Source organism: Mastomys coucha, unplaced genomic scaffold (assembly GCF_008632895.1).
Source record: "Mastomys coucha isolate ucsf_1 unplaced genomic scaffold, UCSF_Mcou_1 pScaffold11, whole genome shotgun sequence".
Classification (NCBI taxonomy): domain Eukaryota; kingdom Metazoa; phylum Chordata; class Mammalia; order Rodentia; family Muridae; genus Mastomys; species Mastomys coucha.
Window position 1 is genome coordinate 3,929,031 of NW_022196893.1, and position 26,861 is coordinate 3,955,891.

The 26,861-nt window shown below is 49.6% G+C and overlaps 1 protein-coding gene across 1 annotated transcript in view; it reads right to left on the reverse strand.

The window, feature by feature from the left end:
* Ago2 (argonaute RISC catalytic component 2) overlaps nucleotides 1-18,093 on the reverse strand; it is an 86,687-nt gene extending 68,594 nt beyond the window's left edge. Inside the window, exon 1 of the mRNA XM_031359314.1 lies at nucleotides 17,848-18,093. Within this exon, the coding sequence (XP_031215174.1) occupies nucleotides 17,848-17,869 (22 nt within the window). The 5' untranslated portion in view covers nucleotides 17,870-18,093. The remainder of the gene's footprint in view (nucleotides 1-17,847) is intronic.
* Nucleotides 18,094-26,861: the final 8,768 nt, after the last annotated feature.

Consider the following 26,861-nt stretch of genomic DNA (forward strand, 5'->3'; position numbering starts at 1 on the left):
ATTGCTTCAGGGAGGGGGAAGGTCAGGTTTCTTTAGTGGTTTGACTTCTGATAGGGTGAACACACTGCATGGCAGTGAAGCAACCCACACTTGACAGAAGGGGAAGCTAGATGGGAAGAAATGAACGGTGGAAACATGGTAAAGGAAGAACTAGGGAGGGGGAATATGCTCAAAATACATTGTAGGAAATTCTCAAAGATTTAATAAAACTATTGCAAAAGTAAAAATGTTCCACACCAAGAAGAAAGGCTTTCGTTTGTCTACGTTCATTGAATAGATGGGCAATATGCAGGTCCTAAGTGTGACCGTAGCCTGGATCTGAGGGAAGCACCAGGACTTGAGCACTGAGCCCACCACCACCCCTTTCTATAGAAGACAAAGCCCCATCCCTAGCTGAGGACCTATTGGCATCTGATCGCTGCTTCTCATTTATGCCCTGATGTTTCTGTCTATCTGTCCAGTTCTGAGAGGCCCTGACTCCACACAGATTCCTTTTCGTCTAAGATTTATTTTTATTCTCACATATGTGTATATTGGTCTGTGTGAGTGTGTGCCAGGTATGGGTAGGCCAGAACAGCTGTCAATCACCTGGAACTGCCCCATGGAACCTATAGTACCATGTGTAGGTTCCATCCCATGGAGTGGGCCTCGAAGCCAATCAGAATGTGATTGGTAGCTCCTCTAACATCGGTGCCACTGTGGCATCAGTGGGCCTATCTTGTTAGGTTAGTCAATGGAGCTAGCAGGGTCCACAGCTGAGACTAAGGGGTCGGCCAGACATTTTCTTTAAAATAGCCAAATGACTATCTACTTCAGAGAAAGGGGCAAGTATGAAATTCCAGCTTTACCACAAAAATTAGAATGGAAACTTGAATCAGGAAGTTTCCATTTGCACCATGAGTTCCTGGGGACAGCAGTAACGATCATGAATGTGATGTTTAGATTTCATGCAATCAAACTTGTCAGTGTTCAGAAGGTCCAGGAACTCAAACTATGTTCCAAATGGATGATAAAAGACCTTACAACTGCAGGCCCACAACTGTAACTCTCCCATCCATGGTGTAGCCAACTTTTTAAGAAACTGTTATGGGGCTGCAGAGATGGCTTATTGATAAGAGTGCTGGTGTCTCTTGCAGGGGACCTGAGTTCAGTTCCCAATACCAGCATGTGGAGGCTTATAACTGTAATTCCAACTACAACCCCAGCTTCAGGGATTCACGGCCTCTTTTGGTCTTCCCACACACATGGCACATACTTACAAAGACAATAAAGTCTTTAAAAAAAAAAGGAAGAAACCAATATGGGAGCAGGACTCTTCAGAACAGAGGAAGGAGGCAGGAGGATCAATAGTTCTAGGCCATGATGAAGACAGTTCTCAAACACACACACACATTGTGTGCATTGCCTGTAACTCCAGTACAGGGAGGTGCAAAGCCAGCATCTAATCCTGTCTCAAAAAGGAGCCAACACACACACACACACTACCCCACAGCAGCCACTTGGTAGGGGCAGGGCTGGTTTTGGGCGGAGCAACAGTAAACATAAATTACTACAGCTTGAGTACCCCTCATCCAACTGGTTTGGAAAAAGAAGTATTTCCAATTTCCAAACATCTGTGGCTACATAAGGAGTCATCTTGGGGATGAGACTGGTGCTTAAATGTAACATTTATATTAAAACTTCTGCTCAGATGAATTTTGCCTGCACCCTATCACAAGGTCACATGTGTAAGTCTCTCAGTAGAACTGGAACCTGAGGTCTGAGTTGATAGTTGTTGGTTCTGGTCTCCATATTAGCAACACATTCTCAGCAGTGTGCAAAGGCCACAAGTCTATATGAGGCAAGCTGCTTTCTTCTTTGTGTCCTGCATAATGAATGCCAACCACAGCCCTTTCTCTGGAAAGATCTTAAGAAAGCACCCACACACCCACACACACACACACACACACACACACACACACACACACACACAAAAGCTACACAGTAACTCACATTACATTTTTCTTTAAAAGAAATGTCTTTCATATTATGTTTATATTAATATGTATTTGGCATGTTGCCCTCTTAAATACATATTTTGCATGGTTTGGGCTTTTGCTTTGTTTTGTTTTTCTAGACAGGGTTTCTCTGTGCAGCCCTGGCTGTTTAGGAACTAGTTCTGTAGACCAGGCTGGCTTCAAACTCAGAGATCCACCTGCCTCTGCCTCCTGAGAGGAGTAAACGAATGCATTACCACACCCGTTTTGGTTTGGTTTGTTTGTTTTGAGACAGGGTTTCACTATGACTTCAATCTTGAGGTCTTCCTGCCTCAGCCTCTCAAGTCCTGGGGTCATGGACATGCGCCTCTACACCCAGTATGTGAGGGGCTGGGGACCAAAGCTAGACAGGCACTCTATAAACTGAGCTACATAGCCAATCATTTTAAATCCCCAGGTTTCACGCGCAAGCACCGGATGATTTAAGGCCCAGAAGAAAAGGCCTCTGGAATCCTGAGTAACAGAGCCTTTGCTCCATATCAGCCAAGGCTGAGTCTGCCATGATGTGAACATGAATTGCCATCTAGACTTTTTCTCAAAACATCAAGGACACAGGCTGGGTGTGGTGATACACACCTTCTGAGAGGCAGAGGCACAGGGTTGGAGGCCAGCCAGGGAGATAGGAGACTCTATCTCAAAAACCAACCAACGAAAATCACCTGAGGAGTCTGGGGAAGGCTGGAAGGTGCGGGTGACTCACTGACACACGTGGAAGGCTAACAAGGCTGGAACATCCCACCTAAGCCATGGAGCCCAGGCCCAGTCAGTAGGGACCAGATTGTCTTCTGTCCTGATACCTAGGTCCACCATGGAAACCGGATGCTGAGCTGACCCTATTACTCAGTGTGAGGTGCTGAGCTGGGGCTCAGGAAGTGAGAGCATGGCACACTGTACAAAGCCCCTGGGAGGAAGCCACCACCTGACACTGAAGGTCATGAAGGGCCACCTTGTTAGTCACGGGCAATTACCATGGCCCAGGGGCTTTTGAGCTGTTCCCACTGTCCTCAGACTGAGCCAGTCATCCTCTGCTGAAGCCAACACAGGACAGGGGAAGGGCCTGGGATGCTCAGGACATCTGTGCCAGCTCTGGATTTTCAGAACCCTGAAGCTAGGGACCAGGCACCTATCCTGCCCTTGGTTTTTGAAGTTTGGCAAATCACTGTGTCCTCCACGGTTATCTAGTTATTACAGTTTAAACAGCTATTTATTGAGCGCTTAGCTCAAGAGACAGTAAACATTGTTCACTTCAAAATACATAATCGCACCAGGGAAAGTCGTTGAACAAACAGGGGTGCCTGTGCCCTCAGAATGGGCAGGCAACATTCCCCAACTGGCAGCCAGGCTCCAGGGTGAAAGGGCAGGTCTATCACGTACCTACCTCACCAGGCCTCAGGACCCGCAGGATGGGCCAGGCAAACCGAGGGCTGGAGCCCACATCTCATAGCAAGGTCACCCATTGCTTTCCTTCTCTCAGTTTTTGGTTTTTGGATTATTAGTTTAATTGTGTAAAAAACAAAACAAAACAAAACAGGCTGGGTGAGTGCGTAGCACTTGCCCTGCTTTTGTGAGACTAGACGTGGATCCCAATACAGAAGCATAACAAAGCCTCTGGGAGACAACACTGGCAACCTCCCACTCTAGTCTGTGGAACTCCAAGGCCAGGAACACACAACTGGACTAGATGGCCCCACCTAAAGAATACAAGTCACGGGAATGTTCCAAAGCAACCTACAGGCCAATCCCATGAAAGCCTCCATTCTGACAGAAAGGCAAGAAATGAGTGAGTATCAGACACTTGAACCCCCCACAAGAGTGGGGCAGTGAGCTTGGTGGCAGCAAAGACCTATGGGAATACCGGACAAGAAAAAAAGAGTTCCCATTGTATTCATGAGGCCACAGTCACAACCCAACCCAACCAAACCAAACCAGCACTTAGAATTCAAAATCCCAACCTTAAAAAAAAAAAAAAAAAAAATTAAAGTGTGTGGTGGTACATGCCTTTATTCTCAGCATCTGGGAGGCAGAGGCAGGTGGATCTCTGAGTTCCAGACCAGCCTAGTCTACAGAGTGAGTTTCAGGTCAGCCAGAACTACATAGTAAGGCTGTTCTAGAAAAAAACAAAATTCATTTGCTCCTTAATAAAGACCTTGGAGGCTCCCAAATAGTTCCTAATATGGGTCCTGTGCTGTGGACCTGACATAAGTAAAAAAAGCAGGTCCAGCGACATTCTCCCCTTCAGGAAGCCCTGGTTTATAAGCCAGGGCGACATGCTGAAATACATATTAATAAATTTTTAGGGTAGGCTCACTACCCACCTCAATAGTTTCGTTTAAAGTTCCCAAATGAAAACAGTACAATAGCTGGGCCACTGTCTAACCTCCAGCATCTCCCGCTGATAAGCTCGAGTTATTACTTAATAATTTTATGTTCCATCTGGCTGCCCTGGACCCAGTGGCCTGCCCAGCTGGGCTGTGCTCTGGGCCTCGATCTCCAAGCTCCTTCCTGTAGCGGCCATTCCTCTCTGTCCTGCATTCTTGGGCATGGTGTCTCTTCTTTCCTCCACACTTTCTTCACACGGCAGCTCCTCCCTCTCTTACATGTCTGGCTCAAATGCTCTCTACACTGCTAACAGAAACCAAGTCGGCTCCTAGGTGCAGGGGCCCTGTCTTAGACCTGGACTGAACTAGAATTCACTGCTGGGTTACACAGTCATGTGTCTGCTTTCTTTTCCATGGCTTTGTTTAGAAAACAACTTTTGACAACATCTGACCAAATGTCTACAAACTCCTGTGCAAAAACCAAAAGATGCTATTCTCATTCAAATGAGGTTAGAGGAGGAAGGCCCCACCACTGTCCTTCCAACTAAAATCTGCCGTCTGCAACTCTCAGCCTTTTTTAGGATACGAGGGAAAATGCTAGGGATTGATGGGAGCCTAGCTACACAGGAGCTCAGGAGGCTCTCTTGGTGGGGTTCACATGACGTCATCTTCAGGTCCTGTGTCCCACAGCCGAAGCCAGCCACCAGCAGCCAGACCACAATGGCATTCCTCGGAGGAGCCATAACACCCCTTCCCACTCTAAACTCACAATAGCAATTAAGAATGTATGCTGCACAGTACACCTCCACCCAGGACTCTACAAAGTCATTCACAGTTGCTCTATGTAACAATGGGACCAGTGGGACACTTATTAACCATGGCCCGTGATCAACACAACAGTGACTTGATATGACAGCTACATATTACTAACTGCTACAGACAAAGTACAATGCATGGTGCTAATTATTCTGATGCCAGAGGTAATTTCATATGAATGCATAGCAATTCCTTATAATAACAGTAAGGAGAGCTATTACTATTCCCACTTTACAGACTAGGAAAGAAACCCAGGGGGCTGAGTACTGAGCAAAGCGGGCATAAACCTTGGAAACTAACCATTTTCCCAGGGCCACTCCAAATCTGAGACAGTATCTTCCCTACCTCATCTTGGATGCAGTTCACCCCCAGAAAGGAGTCACTTTAAAAGGAGAAGTGTTTTAGCATGGAGTCTCTCTGTGCGCAAGTGCCCTGTGTTTTCAGGAAGTAATCTCTTGCCCTCCATGTGTATAGATCTCCCCAGTCATGGCTCCTCTTCTATCAGTACTAACTATCAGACGGCAGGCAGTCAACGGTGAGGCCCTCCAGATAGGTCACTGCAGCATCACCCTCAATACATGAGAGACTGCAGAGAAGAGATCCCCAAAGACTGGCAGGGACAGAGGAGGACAGAACAGGCACTGAGAGGTGCTGACCACTATGATGGCCATGACCACCGCTTCTTCAGCTCTCAGGAAAGGAGGCTTCACAGAGCTGCCCCAACCCTGGGACAAACTCCCATCTGATCTGAGATCAGCTGACACCAGCTTATCTCCTAAGTTCTCTGAAATGAGCATACATACCTCTTGATCATGAAGACCAGAAAAACACCAGATTGAAGGCAACCTGGCTGTGGGGACTGTACGTGCTCAGGAGACTGTGATGTGTTCAACAAAAAGGCCATGGGACCAAGCAAGGTGCCACTTCTTAAGAAAACACTGCTAACTTCGGGGCCTCATCAGTGCCACAAAGAGCACAATGACATGCAGCAGGGCTATCCCTGGCCTCAACAGCTACTGTTGCCAAGTTGCCAACCACAGCTTGGGCACACACTTGGTGGCAACTGATACTCCTAGGGCAACACCACGGTGGACTGCCCAAGTCAGGGCTCTCAGCCTCCTCACTGTTCAGATTTCAACCACAACACAGTGGCCATGCCGCTCTCAACTACAGACTACTCTCAACTGCCAGCCCGGTGCAGAGGCCCTTGCACTCTCCATGAAGAGCTGGATGCACAACTGGAGACATGCAAGACAACAGTGGTCTACAGCGGTGTAGAAAGCACAGGTCAGATGTCAGCTGGAGGGAGAACAGAGAATAGAAGAGGCACCAAAGATGGTGTAGGTGACAACCCACGATACCATCTAGGACTGTGTGCATCACACCTAAATGTGACAAGCAGGATCACGACAGACAAGACAGATGGGAACTGACAGCCCCACAACACGAAGCAGCTCAGGGATCATGCTGGAAAGGGCTAAGGACACTGACACTGACAGTCCAGAGAGCTAAAGTCACAGAGCTCAGCCTATGCTAAGTGAGGTCAGATAGCTGTGCCCAGCTTCAGCAGAAGTCAAAAGAGCACATGCCCATGAGCTTCCTGGTATCTATAACTGGTCCTGTGTTAGACGGGGCGGGGGGTACACACGGGTGCTCAGAGCTGAGTCCCAGCTACACCCTCTTGAAGGCTGCAGTCATTTCAGAGATTAAGGAACCTATGCTTGGTGTGCTCAGGGCCTGGCTTCTGTCCCCAGCAGGAAGGAAAGGGATGAAGAACTCGGGCAGGGGCAGGGGGGCAGGGATGGTGCAGCTGCTCAGTCCCCCCAACCCGTCCACCACCCCCACCACCCCCACACAGGCGGCAGGCATAGACGGGCTTTAGATTTTCTCCTCCACTTTTCTGAACGTTTTTATTTTTTTCACAACTAAAAGCCCCTTATCACATTCCCCCCCCCCCAAGTTTATAAACACCACCAGTCTCTTGGCATACGGCAGCCACCCAAGCCCTGCTGCAACCACACACACCCATGAATCTATCCCTCCCAACCTGGTTCCCCATCCTTCAGGATGGAGCACCTTTTTCTTCTGTCCTGCCTCCCTCTGCCTCTCAGTCCTCTCAGGCAGAAAGCTGTACCTAGTCTCCTAGCAGTGTTTATCTACTCTGTGAGGGTCACTTGTGGTCATACGAGTGTGGCTTTCCACTGGTGGGGCAGAAGGCAGTTTGCATTCAGCAGCATAGGGCTAATACTCAGACCCTAGGACCTAGACCAGGATCCTGGACTCTTGGAGTCCTGCTAATCACTCATCTAGTGTCTAGGCTACAAATTCTACAATGTGTTCTAATGAGATAAGTGCACTTTATCTCTCTATGGTTCATCTTCGAAAAAGTATGTAGACTTCACATTTCCCATCAGTTTTGATGGCTAATAAAGTCTTACCAAAGAACACTACTTTCTAAACTAGCCTTGTGGTCCACACCTGTATAATCCCACAACTCAAAAGACAGAGACGGGAGCTTCAGTTCAGTCTGCCTTGGCTACATATTCAGTTCAAGGCCATCTTCAGACAAAACTGCCTCAGCCGGGCAGTGGTGGCGCCTTTAATCCCAGCACTTGGGAGGCAGAGGCAGAGGCAGGTGGATTTCTGAGTTCAAGGCCAGCCTGGTCTACAGAGTGAGTTCCAGGACAGCCAGGGCTACACAGAGAAACTGTCTCAAAAAAAAAAAAACAAAAAAAAAAACTTCACTTTCTAAAACTCTGAAATGCCAGTGAAGCCTGGCAAGGTGCAGTGGCACTTCTGCGTGGTGACAGCAGGTGGAGGAAGTGTAGAAAGTTCTCCAGTAAATCACCTCCCATCCATGGTAACCGTGAAAAGACAATGAGCCACAGCAACCTAGACACAAGTGTTCAGAGGAGCACACTGAGCACAGCTGGAAGGAAGGACTCCAGAGACACAGTGGGCGAGGAGGGGAATCCATACCATACGTGCTAACAGAAACGGAAGTCCAGAACTCAGCGTTATTGCGGAATCCCTTGAGCTAGGGGTTCAAGACCAGCCTGGCTAACTAGTCAGAACCAGACTGCTAAGCAAAACACCCAGACACAAAACACCAGTATTGCTGGGTGGTGGCAGCACACATCTTTCATCCAAGCACTTGGGAGGCAGAGGCAGGTGGATTTCTGAGTTCAAGGCCAGCCTGGTCTACAGAGTGAGTTCCAGGACAGCCAGGGCTATACAAACAAACCAAACCAAACCAAACCAAACCAAGCAAACAAACAAACCCACCATGTATATTCATAAGAAAGGTCTGGTGAGGCAATTCAGTATCAAATCAATATTGGCTTCCAGAGCCAGGCAAGAGGGAATAGGGTTAGGAGCAGGCACTGGAGTCTGTACACCTAACTGGACTGGAGGCCGTTCCCTACGGGTGAAGGTGTGTGTAAAGATACACAAAGGACTACAGGAGGGTGTCACATGTCCTGTCACCTTGCACCTCTGAAGCAGAGCCTCTCTTGCTCTCTCCTGAAACTGGAAATCCTGGGGTTTTTTGTTCTGTTTTTTGTTTCCAGCTAGGCTGGAAGCCATCAAGTTCCCTCCGTTCCCCCATACAAGGATCCAGACGCTGCTGCTCATGCTTGCATAGCAGGTGCCCTTAGCCACCAAGGCATCCCGAGAGCTCTCCAAAGGTTCATTTGTAAATGCTTAAAAGAGTTGTATTATTTTTAATTATGTGTGTGTGGCCTGACTTCTGGCTACTATGTGAGTTCTTTCTTCCACTCTTCTTCCCCTTTAAACCTCCAACACTAGGTAGGAGCAAGGAGGAGAAAGGGAGAGAGAGAATGAAGTCCTCAGAAGAAGTCAGGGGTAGGAGAGGGGGCAACATTAATTATTGTCGGACTACTTCCTGCCGATTAGAGGGTCGAGTTCCTTGAGGCAAGGTCGATCTTGGCCTAAGAAATTAGGCTATCGAATTTCTTCTCTTTGCTTACAACTATTTGACAAATGGCAACAACTGCAACCAACATCATTCAATCGCCAACCAATCCCTTTCTATGGGGTGGACTCTAGCATTTATATAGCCTCTGAAAAATCCCCAGAATTCCAAACGTCACACATGTGCAGAAACTATCTGCAGCTGGCAAAACCATTTTCCTGCTAGAACCCGAGGCAAATCCCAGTCACCAGCTGTGGACACTCTAAAGCAGCCCCATAGCCCACACCTGAGATTAAAAACAAAACAAATTCCCGTATTTCTATGTTTTTAAAAGAAACCAAAAATCTCAGTACATGTATACTATTTGAGTGCAAGTGTCTGGGGATGTAGACAATCGGATCTCCCAGGGGCTGGACGCACGCAGTCTCGATCCTCCCGGTGTGGGCACTAAGAAAGGAACTCGGGTTCTCTACAAGAGCAGAGTGTGTTCTTAACCACTGAGCCATCTCTCCAGCCCCTTAAATGGTTAAGTGTGTGTTACATAAACTTCGCTATTTTTTTTTGAAAGGCTGTCATTTTGAAAGTACTTCCCTGCTCTGAAGTGTCAATCCCTTTTCTTCTCTCTTTTGTCAACGCAGACTCACTTGAACCAGATGAGAGCAATGCACCACACTGCACTCAATCCTACTGGGTCAGACTAGGGTGGGGGCCAGGAAGGACTCGCCATGGGGCCAGTGGGAGCTCCAGACGCCATCCCAGAGGCCAGGGCTGGAGTACTAGGAAGTGATGGCAGCCACCTGCCCAGGTTCTGAGGTCTGTGCATAGGATGGACGCCTTGGCATGATTCTGAACACATGCCATTATTCCGCAATGTGAACACCATGGTCGGTAAAATCATGCAAGAATAAAACAAAATCCACATTTCAAATAAATGTTCTTTAGAGTAACACTTGGTGCCTGCAGTGTGCTTTCCGGGGCTGGTCTTGCACACCCTGGGGCGGGCATCATCTCTCCACCCTCCCTGTGGCAGATGATAAGTGTCCTGCCCTCTCTTGAGAAGAGAGGCCCAGGGCTCAACTCCTTGCCACCGCAGGCAACTAGGATCCTCTAGGGAGGGGTGACCCAACAGAACGAAATTCAACTCCCTCCAGAGGCCAATCTAGTTCTGCATTTGCTTGTCGCCAAGCACACACATACACCACCACACGCTCCTTAGCAGCCCTTCCATTTATTTCACAGGACTGGTTTTTCAACCCCTTCTCGCAATGCCACCATCCAGGGAAACCAGGCTCCCCAGCCAGGACTCCCAGAGCCCAAGGATCATTCCCCAGCCAGAACACCTATTACTGTCCTGGTCATCTCAAAAGGAGCTTCTTGTCTAGCTGTTCCCAAGCCTGGTGGCTTCTTAAAAATGCACAGCACGGTTGCCATGACATTTCTGGGAATCCTTAATGGTAACTTAACCCTAATGCTCAAGGACTGAGAAGACGGGCTTTAGTTATACAACAGTAGTCCCGGGTTTTACCATTAAGCTTTTCAGAAAAGAGGGGCAGGTAAACTGACAGACAAGCAGACTTAACTGTTCGGGAGACTCGGTTTGTCTTTCATCTTCTAGACCGTGTGGAAGGCAGGGACAACCTACCCAGGCTTCTGGCCCAGGCCCACTCTGACCAGCAGTAGTCTTGGGAATGCTTGGAGCTCTCTCTTTTCTACCTTCTCAGAGCTCCTACTCATAGCACCTGGGAGTCCCATGCCCCTTGCAACAGAAATCACCTGGGCATGTCCTGGGTCTTCAGGGTGCAGGTAGAGAAGGCTGACTGAGTGCCAGCTGTGGGGGCCCAAAGCCTTAACCCACGTCATCTGGCTTTCACCCCAACCTCAGATTGCCTCCTTCAGCACCCCAAACCTAATAACCCAACCCTCACCCCAAAGCCTGCATTCCACCTTATTCCACCACTAGCAGCAATACAAGTTAGGGCACCATGAAATCTGGCCTCTCTTCCTGCCATGTCCAGGAAATTACTGTTTCCTGACAGTTGTCATGATGAAGGTACATCCAAAAGCAATGCCTCCCTAGCTGGACAGTATGCTAGATTCACACTCAGACTTCATGCAGCACACAGACCACAGTCCCATAGAGACTCACTACCTACTAGGACAATGCGGCACTGGCTCAACTGTCCTTTTACACCTGTAGTGGTTTGAATGAGAACTGTCCCTTGTTAGAGGAAGTATACCGCACTAGGGTTGGGTTTTCAGAGCGTAAAGGCTGCTATTTTCATTTTGCTCTGCTTCATGCTTGTAAATGTTAGAAAATGCGAGCCCCCAGTTTCCTGGTGCCATGCCTCCTCACCATTATGGACTCTGACCCCCTGAAACATAAGCCCAAATAAACTCTTCTGTAAGTTAGCTTGGCATGGTGCTTCATCACAGTAAAAGAGAACTAATGCAGCCCAAAACCCACCACCACCTCCTTCCCCCAGGTGACAAAGACTTTGAGAGCTGACAGAGCGGTCCCCTGGGGAACCTGCCACCTCCCCACAGGTCTGTCAATCTTCCCACAACCATAAAAAAGGGTCCATGCAGGCCTAGAGAGATGAGTCAGTGGTTAAGAGCACTGGATGCTCTTCTAGAGGACCACGGTTCAATTACCAGCACCCACACAAGCAGATCACAGCTGTCAGTAACTCTACAGATACCCTCACACAGATATCCATGCAGGCAAAGCACCAAGGCAGGTGAAAAAAAATTTTTTTTTTTTTAAAAAGGAGGGGCTGGCGAGATGGCTCATCGGGTAAGAGCACTGACTGCTCTTCCAAAGGTCTTGAGTTCAAATCCCAGCAACCCCATGGTGGCTCACAACCATCTGTAATGAGATCTGATGCCCTGTGTCTGAAGTCAGTTACAATAAATAATTTTTTTAAAAAAAAGGATAAACAATAAAATTTAAAATAAAAAAGGGTAGATCCATGGGTCACTCCACTCAAAATGGGTCCCAAACAACCAACCACCTACAATTTTCTTTTCATTCCTGTCCCAGTAGAGCTGCCAGCTCCTGCTCAAACACACATGTAAATAAGAACTGTTGGAGGATTTGTCCAAAAACCTGACCACCCAGTGCCCCAGCTCTTGGGTAGCAGTCTCTGCCCCAGCCTCCTCCTCCCCAGATTCCCACAGATGCTAGTCTGGCCTTCCATGGTCGCATAGTTTTATGCCCTAGGTCCCAATTCCTCTCTTACTTTAAACCATTGGCACCATTCAGCTGCCTAATCCTCAAGTCAACTCCTCACTTCCTAGCTTCAAAAGATAACCCAAGCTGCCCTGACCACTGGCTCTCCAGTGACTAAGAAGCATCCTAGGACTCAGCTTCAAGTGAGCTCCCTGGGAGTCGGGACCTGCAAAGACAAAGAGCCAACACCACCTGTGCAGACACACATGGGAACATGGGAGCAGATACTTTTTAATGCTCTTTGCATGGCCATAAGATTCTGCTCACTTTTTTGTTTTGTTTTTTGTTGTTGTTTTGTTTTTGTTTTTCGAGACAGGGTTTCTCTGTGTAGCCCTGGCTGTCCTGGAACTCACTCTGTAGACCAGATTGGCCTCGAACTCAGAAATCTGCCTGCCTCTGCCTCCCAAGTGCTGGGATTAAAGGCATGTGCCACCACTGCCCAGCTTCTGCTCAGTCTTAAACACGTCTAAGAATTGCCTGACTGGAACTTGTATCTGTATTGGCACACTTGCAGGCAGTGGTGTAGTCCTAGCTCTGCAGATTAGGCTTCAACCCTGGCTGGCTGCCTTGGGTGACACCAATCCTGACAGAATGCTCTCAAGATGACAGGGGACGCATACACGACTCCCCTTCAGCCTGCGCCACAGGGGAAGGGAAAGAATCCAGGTCACAAAGTCCAGAGGAACCTGGGCAACATCTCACAGACTCCACATGGAAGACCAACTCACCACGCATGCCTAAGAGGACAGATCTGAAACATATGAACGTGCTCATCTGTCCACTGCTGAGACGATGAGAAGACCAAGAATGGAGTTCCCCAATACTGGTCCAGTGCCCAAGAGTCAGAGGCACCTTGTTCCTGGCAGACAGCAGAGTGCCTGGTTGCCTCTCACACATGGGGTAGGCCCCCTGCTTGTGGCTGCAGCGGCACATTTTGGAACAGTATCTCAGGGACACAACGTGTGCACCTTCAGCTATCAGGAGGACTCCAGGTGAAGCAAGTGCATGCAATCGGGCCTGTTGCTCCCGAGTCCCAAGCTTGGCTTAGGGATGGCCCTCTGGGTCTGCCTGCTGTCCCAGTATCTCACTTGACTGAAGAAAGCTCCCAGTTTAGATAAAGAACCCTGCTCAGCTCTACTGAGAAATAGGAGAGCCCAGTGTTTGGTCTCAAAGAACAAAAGGACCAGGTTTTGCCCTTAGAGGTGAAAAGGGAAATTGGTTGTAGCTTGAGACTATGTCACCAGCACAAGAGCCATCCAAAGTGAAAGGATGGCACAGCAGGAGGAAGCAGGCTGGGGCTGGGTCAGTCTAGCCTCGATGCCCGTGAGATAGTGTGCTAGTGAGGCAGTGCACACAGTTGGGGTAGATAAAGGGATCAAGCACAAAAGACAGAGCAGGGCTCCTCACCGCACACCTGAGCCCAAAACTGGGGAAGGAAAAAAAATCCACCTTGGGCAACAGCGTCACCCTGACTTTGACTTTCTATGTGTTGAATGACATGTGCTGAAAGTGTAGAAACAGGCCATGCAGAAACAGGCTCCTGGGCTGGAGAGATGGCTCAGAGGTTAAGAGCACCAGCTGCTCTTCCAGAGGTCCTGAGTTCAATTCCCAGCAACCACATGGTGGCTCAAAACCATCTGTAATGGGATCTGATGCCCTCTTCTGGTGTGTCTGAAGACAGTGACAGTATACTCATATACAAAAAAGAAGCAGGGGGCTGGAGAGATGGCTCAGCATTTTAAGAGCACTGACTGCTCTCCCAAAGGTCCTGAGTTCAATTCCCAGCAACCACATGGTGGCTCACAACCATCTGTAATGTGTTACAATTGCACTCATGCACTCTTCTAGTGTGTGTCTGAAGACAGCTGCAGTGTACTCATATAAATTAAAAAAAAAAAAAAAAAACCCTCAGGATGAGGGAATCAGAATGGACATGTGCAGGTGGGTCTCCGTCAGCCCCTCACAGAACAGGAAAGCAGGCAGGCAGGACTCTGAAGGCCAGACAGACGGGTAAAGCTAGTATGACAGCATACATTCAGATCTCCATAAGGGAACAAAAGCAAGTTGAGAGTCAGCCCAGGCTGTTTCCAAAAAAACAAAACTAAAAAAGGTTTGGAAGACAGGAAAGTAGGGGCTGGAGAGATGGTTCAGCAGTTAAGAGCACTGACTGCTCTTCCAAAGATTCTGAGTTCAAATCCCAGCAACCACATGGTGGCTCACAACCATCTGTAATGAGATCTAACGCCCTCTTCTGGTGTGTCTGAAGGCAGCTCCAGTGTACTTAGATATAACAATAAGTCTTGTAGAAAAAGTAGACAGGAAAGCAAATGTACATGTTCTATTAACTTCATATTCTAACATCAATTTTCAATTTTAGGGGCTGGACAGCAGTTAAAAGCACTTGCTGCTCTTACAGGGAGGACCCAGGTTCAGTTCCCAGCACCCACATGGAAATGCACACCTGTCTATGACTTCACCTCCAGAAGACTTGATGCCCATTTCTGGCCTGTGGGGCAGTGTACATATGTATACATACAAACACCAACATAAATACAAATACATCTAAAAGCAAGCCAATTGCAATCATGTTTCTGAAGCCAAGAGAACTGGAATACCAATGGCAGTGGGTGGTGCTCATTATGCACCTTTGCCAGCCCATCGCGGTGACCGGTGATCCCAGGACTCAGGAAGCAGAGACAGGAAGATGAGTTTGAGACCAGCCTGGGCCCGACAGCCTACCCTGTCTCAGAAGGGGGGAGGGGCTGTAATTCCCTGTATTCTGTGCACACAAACATGTCAGTGAAATGTGTCTTAGGATGTAAACGGGAAAGGGACAGCTGACAAGGTGGAAACACTGACAACTGCAGGAGAAACAAAATCCTTTGACACCTTGCTTTCATGCTTGTAAAATTACTTCACAGTAGAAACATTTTTAAATACCACGTGATACATTTCCTACAATAACAATTCATAAAATTAAAAGAAAAAAAAAAGAAACATTTTTATCATGCTGGCAGCCCCGGCCTCTTTACTTGTAAAGAATAAACTCAATGGTGTTGACAGAGAAACTCAAAAGTTACAAAATGTTGCTTCTTAAGAATGTGTAAGTCAAAGCTTTTACATCTTTCCCCCTGAACACTTAAATTCCTCCACAAGGTACTGGGGGGAAGATTTCCCACAAGTGCTCAGCCACCGGGTTGTGCGTTCCAGCTGTTGGCAGAGCTTTCCCTGCGGCACACAGGCCGCCAGGCTGCAGTGGTACCCTCAGACAAAACTGGGAATTGGGAGAAGGGGGGAGGGGCGGGGGGAGGGGAGGGCTAACTGCTGCCATTGGAGACTCCGGCGATGATCAAAGACTCAGTCCTGATTGACAACTCTCAACCCAGTTTCCACTGTCCCAGGGCTTATTTCACAGCAAAGACTCCTGGGCTATATAATGCAGGAGCACCTCCTTGCAGGAGGCAAAGGCCCTCCCAGACAGTTTAAGATCCTTGTGTGGGGGGACCGCACCCAGAACCCACTATCTAGGAAGTTTCAGGGTAGAGAATTTACCTTCCCTAAACCACTAACCATTTTCAATAGCACAGGAAGGAAAAGAAAAAAAGAAAACCTGTGAGGTTCTGAACCTTGGCTCCCGATGCTACTAACCTCACACATGTACGTGTAGCAGTATTTGTAATAGACATAATAAGAACCCACTGTGAATTCTATTTTTAAAGTTAATTTACTAAGTATTTCCTCCCCATCACGCTCTGTAGCTTTTCTGTAATTCAGATCCAATGGCCTTCCATTCTCCAACACTTGGAAATAGGATGGAGTCTCTTTGAAGAGACGGGGATGGGTGGGATTCCTTGTAAACAGAGTTAAAAGCCTTGCTATGTACAATAAAATGGAGCTGCAATTACAGACACTGGCCCACCTGAAACTTGGGTTCCTTCCCAGCCTGCCATTAGCCAAGAATTAGCCTACAGACATCTCTTTTCTCACCCAAGGCCATCCTGGTTAGAGGGGACCGTCTCTCCCTTAGGCCACAATGCGGGAGGCCCACGCAGCAGCAGCCATCTTCAAAGCTGCCATTGACCAAAATGAACCGGTTGACTACAGCATTCTTTTAAAAGGCAACGAAGATCCCCTGGCAGAACACACAGTAGGCTCTTACTTCCACCCTACCTGGGAACTCACTGGTCTCATCCACACCAAACCAGTACTTCCAACAGCGGGTCAAGGTCAAAGGGACTGGGAACAAATTCTATAGGGGAGTGCTCAAACAGGTTGCCCTAATGCTTGCTGGCTCCCGAATGTTAAACCTCTCCGAGCCTCCACTGCCTGTCTTCAAAAAGACCCACTGTGGCAAGCTGAAAGGATCAACACGTAAAATAGACGAAAGCCTGGCCTCGTCCCCAAGGAAGTCACTAGAAGCTGACACTCTGGAAAAAAAAAAAAAAAACAAACAAAAAACGTACAAATTCGGAGCTAGGTTTTGCTGGGTTCCTCCACAGCGCTGAGCTAGGGGGGAGAGGGGATTCCCAATCTGGCAGGAGGCTGCCCTGGCCATTTCGCAGGGACCTCCAGACTCCAACATCTGTCCCTAGGATCCGGGCACCTCCCAAGCGCAAGGTTAAAAGGGTCTTCAAATTGCTGGGAAGCCCTTTAACGCATTTAGAAGTTGGTCAGTGGGCATTCGAGGAGCCCAGTGACATCAGGAGAGGAGGCGCACTAGGCTCCGGAACAGGCACCGTAGGGAACCCGGGAGGATCTGGGAGGCTTCCAGACCCCACAGTGAAGAAGTCTGGGGAGGCCCCAGGGCCGAACCACTAGGTCAGGTGGGCAGCAGGGAGGGCCCGCGGGCGCCAAGTACAGCCTGGCGGACAAAGGGGGGCTGGCTGAGCCCGAGCAAGCGGCGGGGCAGCCGGGAAATGGAGCCACGTGCCTGGCGGGAGAAGGCGAAAAAGCCTCCCAACACTTGTTTTCTCAACCCCGAGAGTAAACCGCCCTCCACTCTGCTGGAGAAGCGGGGTGGGAAAACGCGTTCGTGTTTTTAAGTTTTCTGGAACTTTTCCAGAGAAACGGGCACGCTGGTGGGAAGGAGTGCCACGGCGGCCGCCCGCTCCGCTAGGAAATCGCAGGGCGATTAGCACTTGAATGGGGAGGGCGGCTGCCCGGCGTGGAACTGCGACCAAGCCAGCGGCCGATCGCGGTCCCGGGGCCCCGGGGTTCGGTTCCCGACCCGTCCAGCTCCCCGCCCCAGGCCCGGCGTGCTGGGCCCCACAGCTCTGCGCTTGGGGGCGGCGGGAGGAGCGCTGCGGGAGGACGGAGACCCGTTGCAGGCCGGGCCTGTTCCCCCCCCCCACGTCCCGGCGGTGCTGCTCCGGTGCACTGGGCCTCCCCACCCCGAGGCCCTGCCCGGCCGCCCCGAAGCTACGCCGCGGCCCCATAGGCCCCGCCGCCCTCGCCCGCCCCGCCCGCCAACCGCCAACCGCCGCGGCACGAGTGCCGGGCGCCGCGCGGACTCACCGGGGCCAGCTCCCGAATACATGGTGGCGGTGCCGAGGGCCGCGGCCGAGGGCCGGCCGCGCGCTCCACGGGCCCCGACGCCGCGAGCCGCGAGGAGCCGCCGGCCGCTCGATCCGCCCCGGCGCGGCCGCCTCGCAGAACAGGTTTACCCGACGCGGCCGGGGCGGCGGGCGGAGGCGGCGGGAGCGGAGGGGGAGGGGAGCGGGAGGAGGGAGGGGAGGAGGAGGGGCGAGAGGGACGACGAAGGAGGGGACGGCGGGGAGGGAGGGAAGGAGGGGACCGCGGGGAGGGAGGGAGGGAGAGAGGGAGGGGGCGGGGAGGAGGGAAGGTGGCAGGGAGAGAAGGGGGCTGGGGAGGAGGCTGGAGGCGGCGCGCGCCGGCGGGATGGGGGGACTCGCGGCGGCGGCCTCCCGCGTGCTTGCCCTGAATGGGGGACCCCAGAAGCGACCCGGGGTACGCGAGCCGAGTCCTTCCCTGCGGCCGAGCGAGGCGACGTCTGGTTTCCGGGCGCGGCCAGCCCCGGCACTGCGACCGGAGTCGGAGTCCTCCCGCGCCGAGTGGCAGAGGCTCTCGGCCGCGTCCCGCCGCGCACCCGCCCCTGCACCTCGGCCTGGCTCTTTAAGTTATTAACGAAACGGCGACGGGAAGCTAGCTCCCCACCCAGAGCTTGAACTTGGACGCGGCCAGACCCGTGCGCGTGACCACACCGCCACCTCCCGGCGCGGCTCGACAACCTAGATAATCCTAAATAAAGCACCAAGGAAAGCCCAGCAAGTTCAAGATTAATTTTATCAGCTGTCAGGGAGCAGATCTGGTCGGGGCTCCCCGCTTTCTGGGCTCAGAGCCCCCGAGTTCTGCTCTGAGGCCTCCCAGACCAGCATGGTCAGTGCACATATGTCCATTCCCCACTTGTTGCTGGCGTGTGCTCCCAGTCCTGTCCAGCTGCCTCTGGAACCTTTTCTAGAGAAGAGGCGATGTCAGCTCCTTCCTCACCCTGCACGCTTGGCGATGTCTTCAAAGTTCATGCTGAGGACCCAGGCCAAAGACAAACAGGGTCCTACTACAGGGACCCCAGCATCGGGGCAGGCTCCATATCCTGTGTAGTGCTCAAAGATAGTCCCAGGAGCGAGAAAAGCAGCTCTCCTAATAAACATCGAAAGGAGAAGGAAACCAGACATAGTACTGCAGGGCTGCTAACCCAGGTAGTCAGAAGTCGAGGGAGGAGGACGGCAGTCGTAAAGCCAGTCTAGGATACATAGAAGAAAGACTTGGGTCCCCCTCTGTCCCCAGTGAATTGACACAAATGGGTAATCCATCATACCTAACCCTTGTGGCCAACACTTGTGGTCACCACTATGTTGGTACTTTGGGGATGGAGACAGGATTTACTGAACTCAGGAGAGAGCTTTGCACAGAACCAGCCAGGGTAACACAGAACTGCTGGCAGAGGAGAGAGGGGGCGGGAGGGGCAGTGTTAGACTTCAGTCAGCAGTAGAGCACTGACTGAAGACCTAGGAGACAGTGGGTTCCCTCCTAGCATTGACACCCTGCCCCCAGAGTCATGAAGTCTGTTTGGGGAGCATGGAGTAGGTAAGTTGCCAGGCATCAAGAAGCCCTGGGTTCGATCCTCGACACCGCAAAATCTGGGCATGATTACCCATGCGCTTCTGAACACAGGGAAGTCTGCGTACACTGGGCATTGCTGTTCCAGCACGGGGAAGATGGACACTGTGTGCACTCCCTCCAGAGTGGAGTGAGAAAGACAGAGGAGTGTGTCTGCAGATGGGATCCAGTCAATGCAGCAAAGGGCAGCAATGTGCGTGGCCCCGAGCCAATAAGCCAGCATCAGCCTGGCAGGGTGACTTCATTATTGTAAGGGTTCCTGCACATCCAGATGTGCTTCCAGGAGGCTGAGACAGTATAGGAGTCCTGCCTCGAAGGAAGGGAGGGAGGGGAAGGTCCCAAACAAAGCAAAGTTAAAGTAGCCACCATCCTAAGAACAGCTAATCAGTAGCTACTGTGTCAAGCTAGCAGGAAGGAGCAGCCCCTTGGGTAGCTGTGGTTGCAGGGTACCATTCCAGGAGCCGGGCTTCACTCCGAGGCCCACAGCGCCTGCTTAACGGCGTTACACTAGGACCTGGGGGGAAAGCTGCAGGCTCTGCAGTAGGATGGAGGCTGGGAAACTTTTGTTTCCAGGCAGGATTATCTCAGGAAGGCTGGATTGTGTCTCTGCTGAGACCCAATACTGCCCTCTGCTGGTAGAAGAATGCCATTGCTTCCTGTCTGCCTCCTTCCACAGCTCAGTGCCCAGTTAAGTCCTGGGCTCACATCCATCCACTCAGCAATTGGATTCAGAGTGCCCTTTTCCAGGGTACAGCCATCCTCTCCTGCGCTGATGCACCATCCAAAGATCTGCAGACCCCCAGCCCAAGCCAAGGACACCATCGCTCCCTCTGGCAATTTCATTCCCAAGCCACCCCTTCTCCCACAACTCCACCTGCAGAGCCAGGCATGCCTTCTCACTGCCTTCTTTCTGGCCTGCAGGCTAGGACTCAATTTACAATGGTGTCATCTCCACTCATGCCTAGAACCTTCTCCAGTTCCTAGTCTGGCCTGGCATATAGCATTGGAGGCCTCAGCCCCTCCCGGCCCAATTCCCACTCTTGGGGCTATATGTAGCTATAGGCTCAGGCACAGGCTGAGCCATTAAAGCAGGCCAGTCCATAACTTAAAACACTTTGCACTCCCAATTTTTATCAATAACCCCCAGGAAAGAGAAAAGAGAGCCCAGGGCATTGCACAAAGCATGCTCCAATGCCATGAGGCCTAAAGGATTCAACTTTAGAGGCTATTAGTTCCTTCAAGCCGGTGTGGTCATATTTGTAATCCTAGCACTGAGACTAAGGCAGGGGGATTGACAGAAAGACCACCTCAAAAACAGCTAAGTGTGATGTGGTGCATGCCTTTAATGCCAGCACTTGAAAGGCAAAGGTAGGTCAGCCTATGTGTGTTTGAAGCCAGCCTGCTCTACATAGTGAGTTCTAAGCTAGCCAGAGCTACACTACACAGACCTTGTAGTTTCAAAATATGTATTATATATTAATATGTTTCTTAATGTACATTAGGAAAAATCAATTTGGGAAGTATTGAGTCAAACAGCAGTATGGTTTACTGACTGCAGTCCTCAGAGTCTTTAGCAAGGTTTGAAGAATCTTCCTTGTAGGAGAGAGTCAGGAATAGTGCCTTAGCTTGTTTTCTGTTGCTGTAACTGAACACCACAGCCTGAGTAATTTAGAAAGATCCAGAGGTTGGCTTAGCTCAGGGTTGTGGGGCATAGCCTCAGAAGCTGCTCAGCATGCACAGAATCCAGCCCTGGGCTATCAGAAATAATGTGCAACCTGTCTCCAACAACCTGTCCACAGAGTCCTCTTGTCCTCAGGGCCACACTAGAACTTTCTGTGGCCCCTCCAGCTTTCAGATGCTAATATTGTTGGCATAAAAGTAGTGACACACGCCTTTAATCCCAGCACTCTGGATGCAGAGGCAGGAAGGTATCAGAAGCCAGCCTTGTCTACAGAGTGAGTTCCAGGATGGTCAGGGCTACACAGAGAAACCATGTCTCAACAAACAAACAGAAGTGTTGCTTATAGCTGGCTGTGGCAGCACACTTAATTCCAACACTCTGCCAGCCTAGTCTTTATAATGAGTCCCTGAGCTGCATAATAGAGAGACCCTCATCTCAAAGAAAGAAAAGAAAGAAATCAGAGTAGCAAAGTCACAGAGTGGAAGATGTTTGTGCAGTTGTAGAGATGTGATAGCTCCGGCTGGAAAGATGGCTCAGCGGTTAAGAGCACTGACTGCTCTTCCAAAGGTCCTGAGTTTAAATCCTAGCAACCACATGGTGGCTCACAACCATCTGTAATGAGATCTGACGCCACCTTTTGGTATGTCTGAAATCAGTTACAGTGTACTTATATATAATAATAAATAAATCTTTGGGCTGGAGAAAGCAGGGACTAACCGGGGTTGACCAGAGCGAAAAGAGGTCCTAAAAATTCAGTTCCCAACAACCACATGAAGGCTCACAACCATCTGTACGGCTACAGTGTACTCACATACATTAGATAGATAGATAGATAGACAGACAGACAGACAGACAGACAGACAGACAGATAGATAGATAGATAGAGATAGAGAGATAGAGAGATCTTTAGAGATGTGACACCTAACAATATACCCTTTGTCTGTATATATGTATCTCCAATGATATAGAATCCATCCAGAATATATGAAGATCTAAAAAAGAAAATAACAACACAACAGGCAAACTGACTTGAGACACTTCAAAAAGAAACCGAAGGGTCAATAGATTTTTGAAAAGAGTGCTGGACTCACAGACACACAAGCTGGCGCTACTTCAGACCCGCTAGTCCTGAAGTTAGGGAGAGGTAATCGCGTGGAACCTGATCTTGAGCATCTTCTCCATCTGCCAGCCCACAGTACATCACTGTGTCACTGTCTAACCTAGGCCGTCACCCTGTCTCTCCTCTCCCCTGTATTTCCTCCTGAAATCAGCTCCACACAGGGTCTCCTCCTAACAAGGTTCCGTACTCTCCCAAAGACATTTGTGTCTTGCTGCCATAGGGGTAAAGATGAACTCTGATATAGCTAGCCAGCCGCCACATGCTTCAGCTGTGTGTTGGACCATCCTGCCCTTTCTGGTAGGGACAACTAGCCCACCTGTAGCAGCCTTAACACCAGCAGTCATTACCCTGCAGGGCCAGTCCATTGCAGAGAGGCCCTGTTGGGGACAGGAAGAGTCAAAGCATCTATGTGGGGCTGGGGCCCTGTGTTTACTCCGGTGATGGTGTGTGAAGCTCAGACCCTGTGATCATGCCACTGGGAGTATGTTCTGTGTGCCTGAGGGATGGGGATGCAGTCAGGGTTGAGAATACAAAACAGGCCGGTGGAAGGACCTGGAACATAAGCAGACACTCTGTAAGAGGAGCTCCAACCTTACCCATGTTTTGTTTCCAATCCCTGCCCTTCCCCTGCAGTTCTAATTGAGCACCTGGCACTATGGTCACCCTGTGGATTAGTGGGGCAAGTGACAGTTTCAGACTCCTTGACTGTGTGCCTTCCAACTCATGCTAAAGTCCTCACCCAAGAGAGGACCATGAAGGCACACCTACAATCCCAGTATATGGGGCTGAAGCAATGCCATCAAACAGCCTGGGCTGCACAGACCTCTTGCTTCTATCTTTGTGACCACACCTGGAAGTCTTTCCTTTCCTTTCTCTTGGTTGCATACTATCCCTTTCTCCATTCCATCCTTCCTCAGACTTCCCTGTAGGAAGTCTATACACGTGTAGCCCCACGGATGGTGTTCCACTTTCTGTTGCGTTCAAGCCATGGTCTGTGGCACTGTGTTATGGTCATCACTATGGATTGAGACACTTTTATTGGGCTCTGCAAATGAGAAGGGAATTGCTGGAGTTATGGTACAGTTGGTAGATGGCTTGCCTAGCATGCACAAAAGCCCTGGGTTCTATCCTTAGCACCACATGAATCAGGTGAAAGACCCCCAGAACTGGGGAGATCCTTACTCAAGTCTCGGGATGACTCGACCACCCAATGACTCACGAGAGACCGAACTTGCTGCAATCACATGAGGTTTATTGGGGATACCGGTACGGGGTCGATCTCATGACCTTGCCAGTCAGAGGAGTTTGACCCGGAACACAAGAAGTGTGGGGTATTTAAGGGAAGCTGGGGGCGGGCGGAGAGAGAGAGTTACCAAGGAAACAGAACATAAAAACAGTGGAAAATTTCTGAGGGACCCAACCCAAGGTATTCAGTTAGGGAGGGAAACATATCATTCTAGGAATGTAATCTTCATCTATCGGTCCGCAGGGTGGAGAGTCTCATAAACCAGTAGATCTTCATTCTTAGTTCCGCCCTCATTGTGGATCATTCAGGAGGGGCAGGTATTGGGAACCAGAGCCCTGAGGCTCTGAGTTCCTGGAACTGGCTACTCCACCTTTTTGGCTTGTGGCAGAGGTTTTCCTTGCCCTCTTTTAAGTAAAGGTTACACATTAATACATACATTTCTATTAAATGCCCTCATTTTAAATTCTAAGATTCTCCAGCCTTTCACAGGCATGGTGGCCCATGGTTAAAATCTAAGCACAGAGGAGGTAGAGACATGAAGATCTCTCCAAGTTACAGGCCAGCCAGACTACATAGTGATTTTATTTTGGGAGGGGAAGGGAGTTTTGAGACAGGGTTTCTCTGTGTAGCCTTAGCTGTCTTGGAACTCGCTCTATAGAGTAGGCTGGCCTCAAACTCAGAGACAGACATGCCTGCCTCTGCCTCTCAAGTTCTGAGATTGAAAGCAGGTGCCACCATACCTGCCTTACTTAGTGAATTCTAAGCAGAACCAGTCAGACGGCTTGGTGAGTAAAGATTCCTGCCATGAAACCTGATGACCCGAGTTCAACCCTAGAACCATAGTGGAATGAGAGAACAGGCTTTTTCCAAGTTGTCCTTTAACTTCCACTCATGAATCATGAAAGGCAGGCACATGTGTATTGCACATGCATGTACCACTATACAAAAATGTAACAGAACATATATATTTTTAAAGGCCACAAAAAAAGAGTACTATATAAGGGCTGAGGGTAGAGTCTAGTATGTGTTAAGGCATTGGGTTTAATCCTTGGAACTGAAAAATAATATTTTATATATATGTACATATATATATTGCATGTCTCTGTGTGTGTGTGTGTATGTGTGTGTGTGTGTGTGTGTGTTCATACACATGTACATGGGCAAACTGGAATCTCAGACTTTCCTATAAGGCTCCAGTACAAGGAAATAGTTGATATGAGATCAGATGTGTATCAGTACACAGCTGGTTAAATAGATGTTAAGAGTTGGATACAAAAATAACCCAGTCACTGGGACTGTTGTCTTGACTTTAAACTTGACTACAAAGATGCTAGTAAAGTGTAGATGGGACTAGTAAAGCATAGTCTAAAGGCCTGTGAAAGTGTCGAGATCATCCATCATGGGGCTCCTGGTGTGAATGACTGCAGGGGGGTGGTGCAGCTGTGCCGGGAGCCGAGGGCCTGCCCGGTGCCTGTCTGTTTCCTGTCGTCACGAAGGTGACAAGCCTCCACTAACACACCTGCCACAACTGCCACGGAGCCAAGCAGCTATGGGTCAAATACTCCAAAATCATGAGTCAAAAGAAATCTCTTGGTACTGAGAGAGATGGTTCAGGGGTTAAGAGCACTGGCTGCTCTTCCAGAGGTCCTGAGTTCAATTCCCAGCAACCACACAATGGATCACAACCATCTATAGTGGAATCTGATGCCCTCTTCTGGCATACAGGTGTACATGCAGATAGAGCACTCATACATAAAAATAAATCTAAAAAAACAAAACAACAAACAAAACAACTCCTAGGCAGCTTCGGTCAGGAATTTGGTCACAATGGGATAAAGCTGACTGTTACAGTCATGGAAAGCTCCTCCCCTCCCTCCCTTCCCTTCTCTCTTTCTTTGTTCTCCAGTGCTGGGGATTAAAGCCAGGGAGTGGTCAGGACATACTAGATTAGTGCTCTATCCTGAGCCTCAGCCCCAGAAGTAACATATTTCAGAGAGAAAACAGAGGCCTTTCTTTGTCCAGGACTTGAAGAACCCGAGGAAGGGCTGCTGATGAGCTGCTGGGTGGAGGAAGACGGGGGTCTTTGATTGTTCTTGGCTCATTGTTCATTTTTCCTACATCAGCACTGAAAGATCCCCAGAACTGGGGAGATCCTTACTCAAGTCTCGGGATGACATGACAACCCAATGACTCACGAGAGACCAAACTTGCTGCAATCACATGAGGTTTATTGGGGATACCGGTACCAGGGTCAATCTCATGACCTTGCCAGTCAGAGGAGTTCGACCCCGGGGTCGATCTCATGACCATGCTGGCCAGAGTTCGACCCTGAACACAAGAAGTGGGGGGTATTTAAGAGAAAATCCAGAAGCTGGGGGCGGAGAGAGGGTTACCAAGGAAACAGAACATAAACAGTGGAAACTTTCAGAGGGACCCAACCCAAGGTGTTCAGTTAGGGAGGGGAACATATTCATTCTGGGAATGTAAGAGTCTCATAAACCAGTAGACCTTCATTCCTAGTTCCACCCTCATTGCAGATCACCCAGGAGGGGCAGGTATCAGGAACCAGAGCCCTGAGGCTCTGACTTCCTGGAACTGGCTATTTTATATTTCTGGCTTGTTATATTACTTTTCATTAACATGCTTTTTCCCAAATTTCTAAGTCTCCCAATCTTTCAGCACCAAGGGAGCTATGGGCCCCAAATGGCAGGTGGCATCAAGAGGAAGTTATATCCAAGTGACCGTTCTCTGAGCCCTTCTAGCCTAAGGCCAGATCCTCAGGCTATGTCCTTCCTACAGCTATAGACACACACCTAAAGCTGGCTCACTGGTGCACTCCCAGGGCAGGGAAAGCAAAGAGCTGGAAACCAAGCTTAGGTGTTGCACAAGGGACTGGGGAGACAGAAGCAGGAGGATTAATATCAGTGTGAGACCAGCTTGGGCTATGTATTAGACTATCTCAACAAAACAGAACAAAGTGACTCACATACAATGTCTTAGAGGAGCCAGAAATACAATGTCTTGGAAAAAGACAAAAATCATGAGCTTCGTGCAAGGGAAAGCTCTGGAGACATGAGAAGGAGAAAGGAGCCCCTTCCCCTGGAGTCTGGCTGAAGACTCTAGCTAGCAGAGTCGAGTAATGGAGCATAGTTAACTGCTTAAGGCCTTTCTCCTTTCCCAGCCACAAACCTGTAAAATTCTGTAGAAATCTCATGAGAAATTTACATAGAAAGGGCACACACTAAGTCCCTTGTGCAACCCTGCTGGCTCCTAGTTTCACCTCATCAGACTAAAAGTCCATTCAAGGTATCCACAGATCCTTACCTTGCCCATCAAAAAGCCTT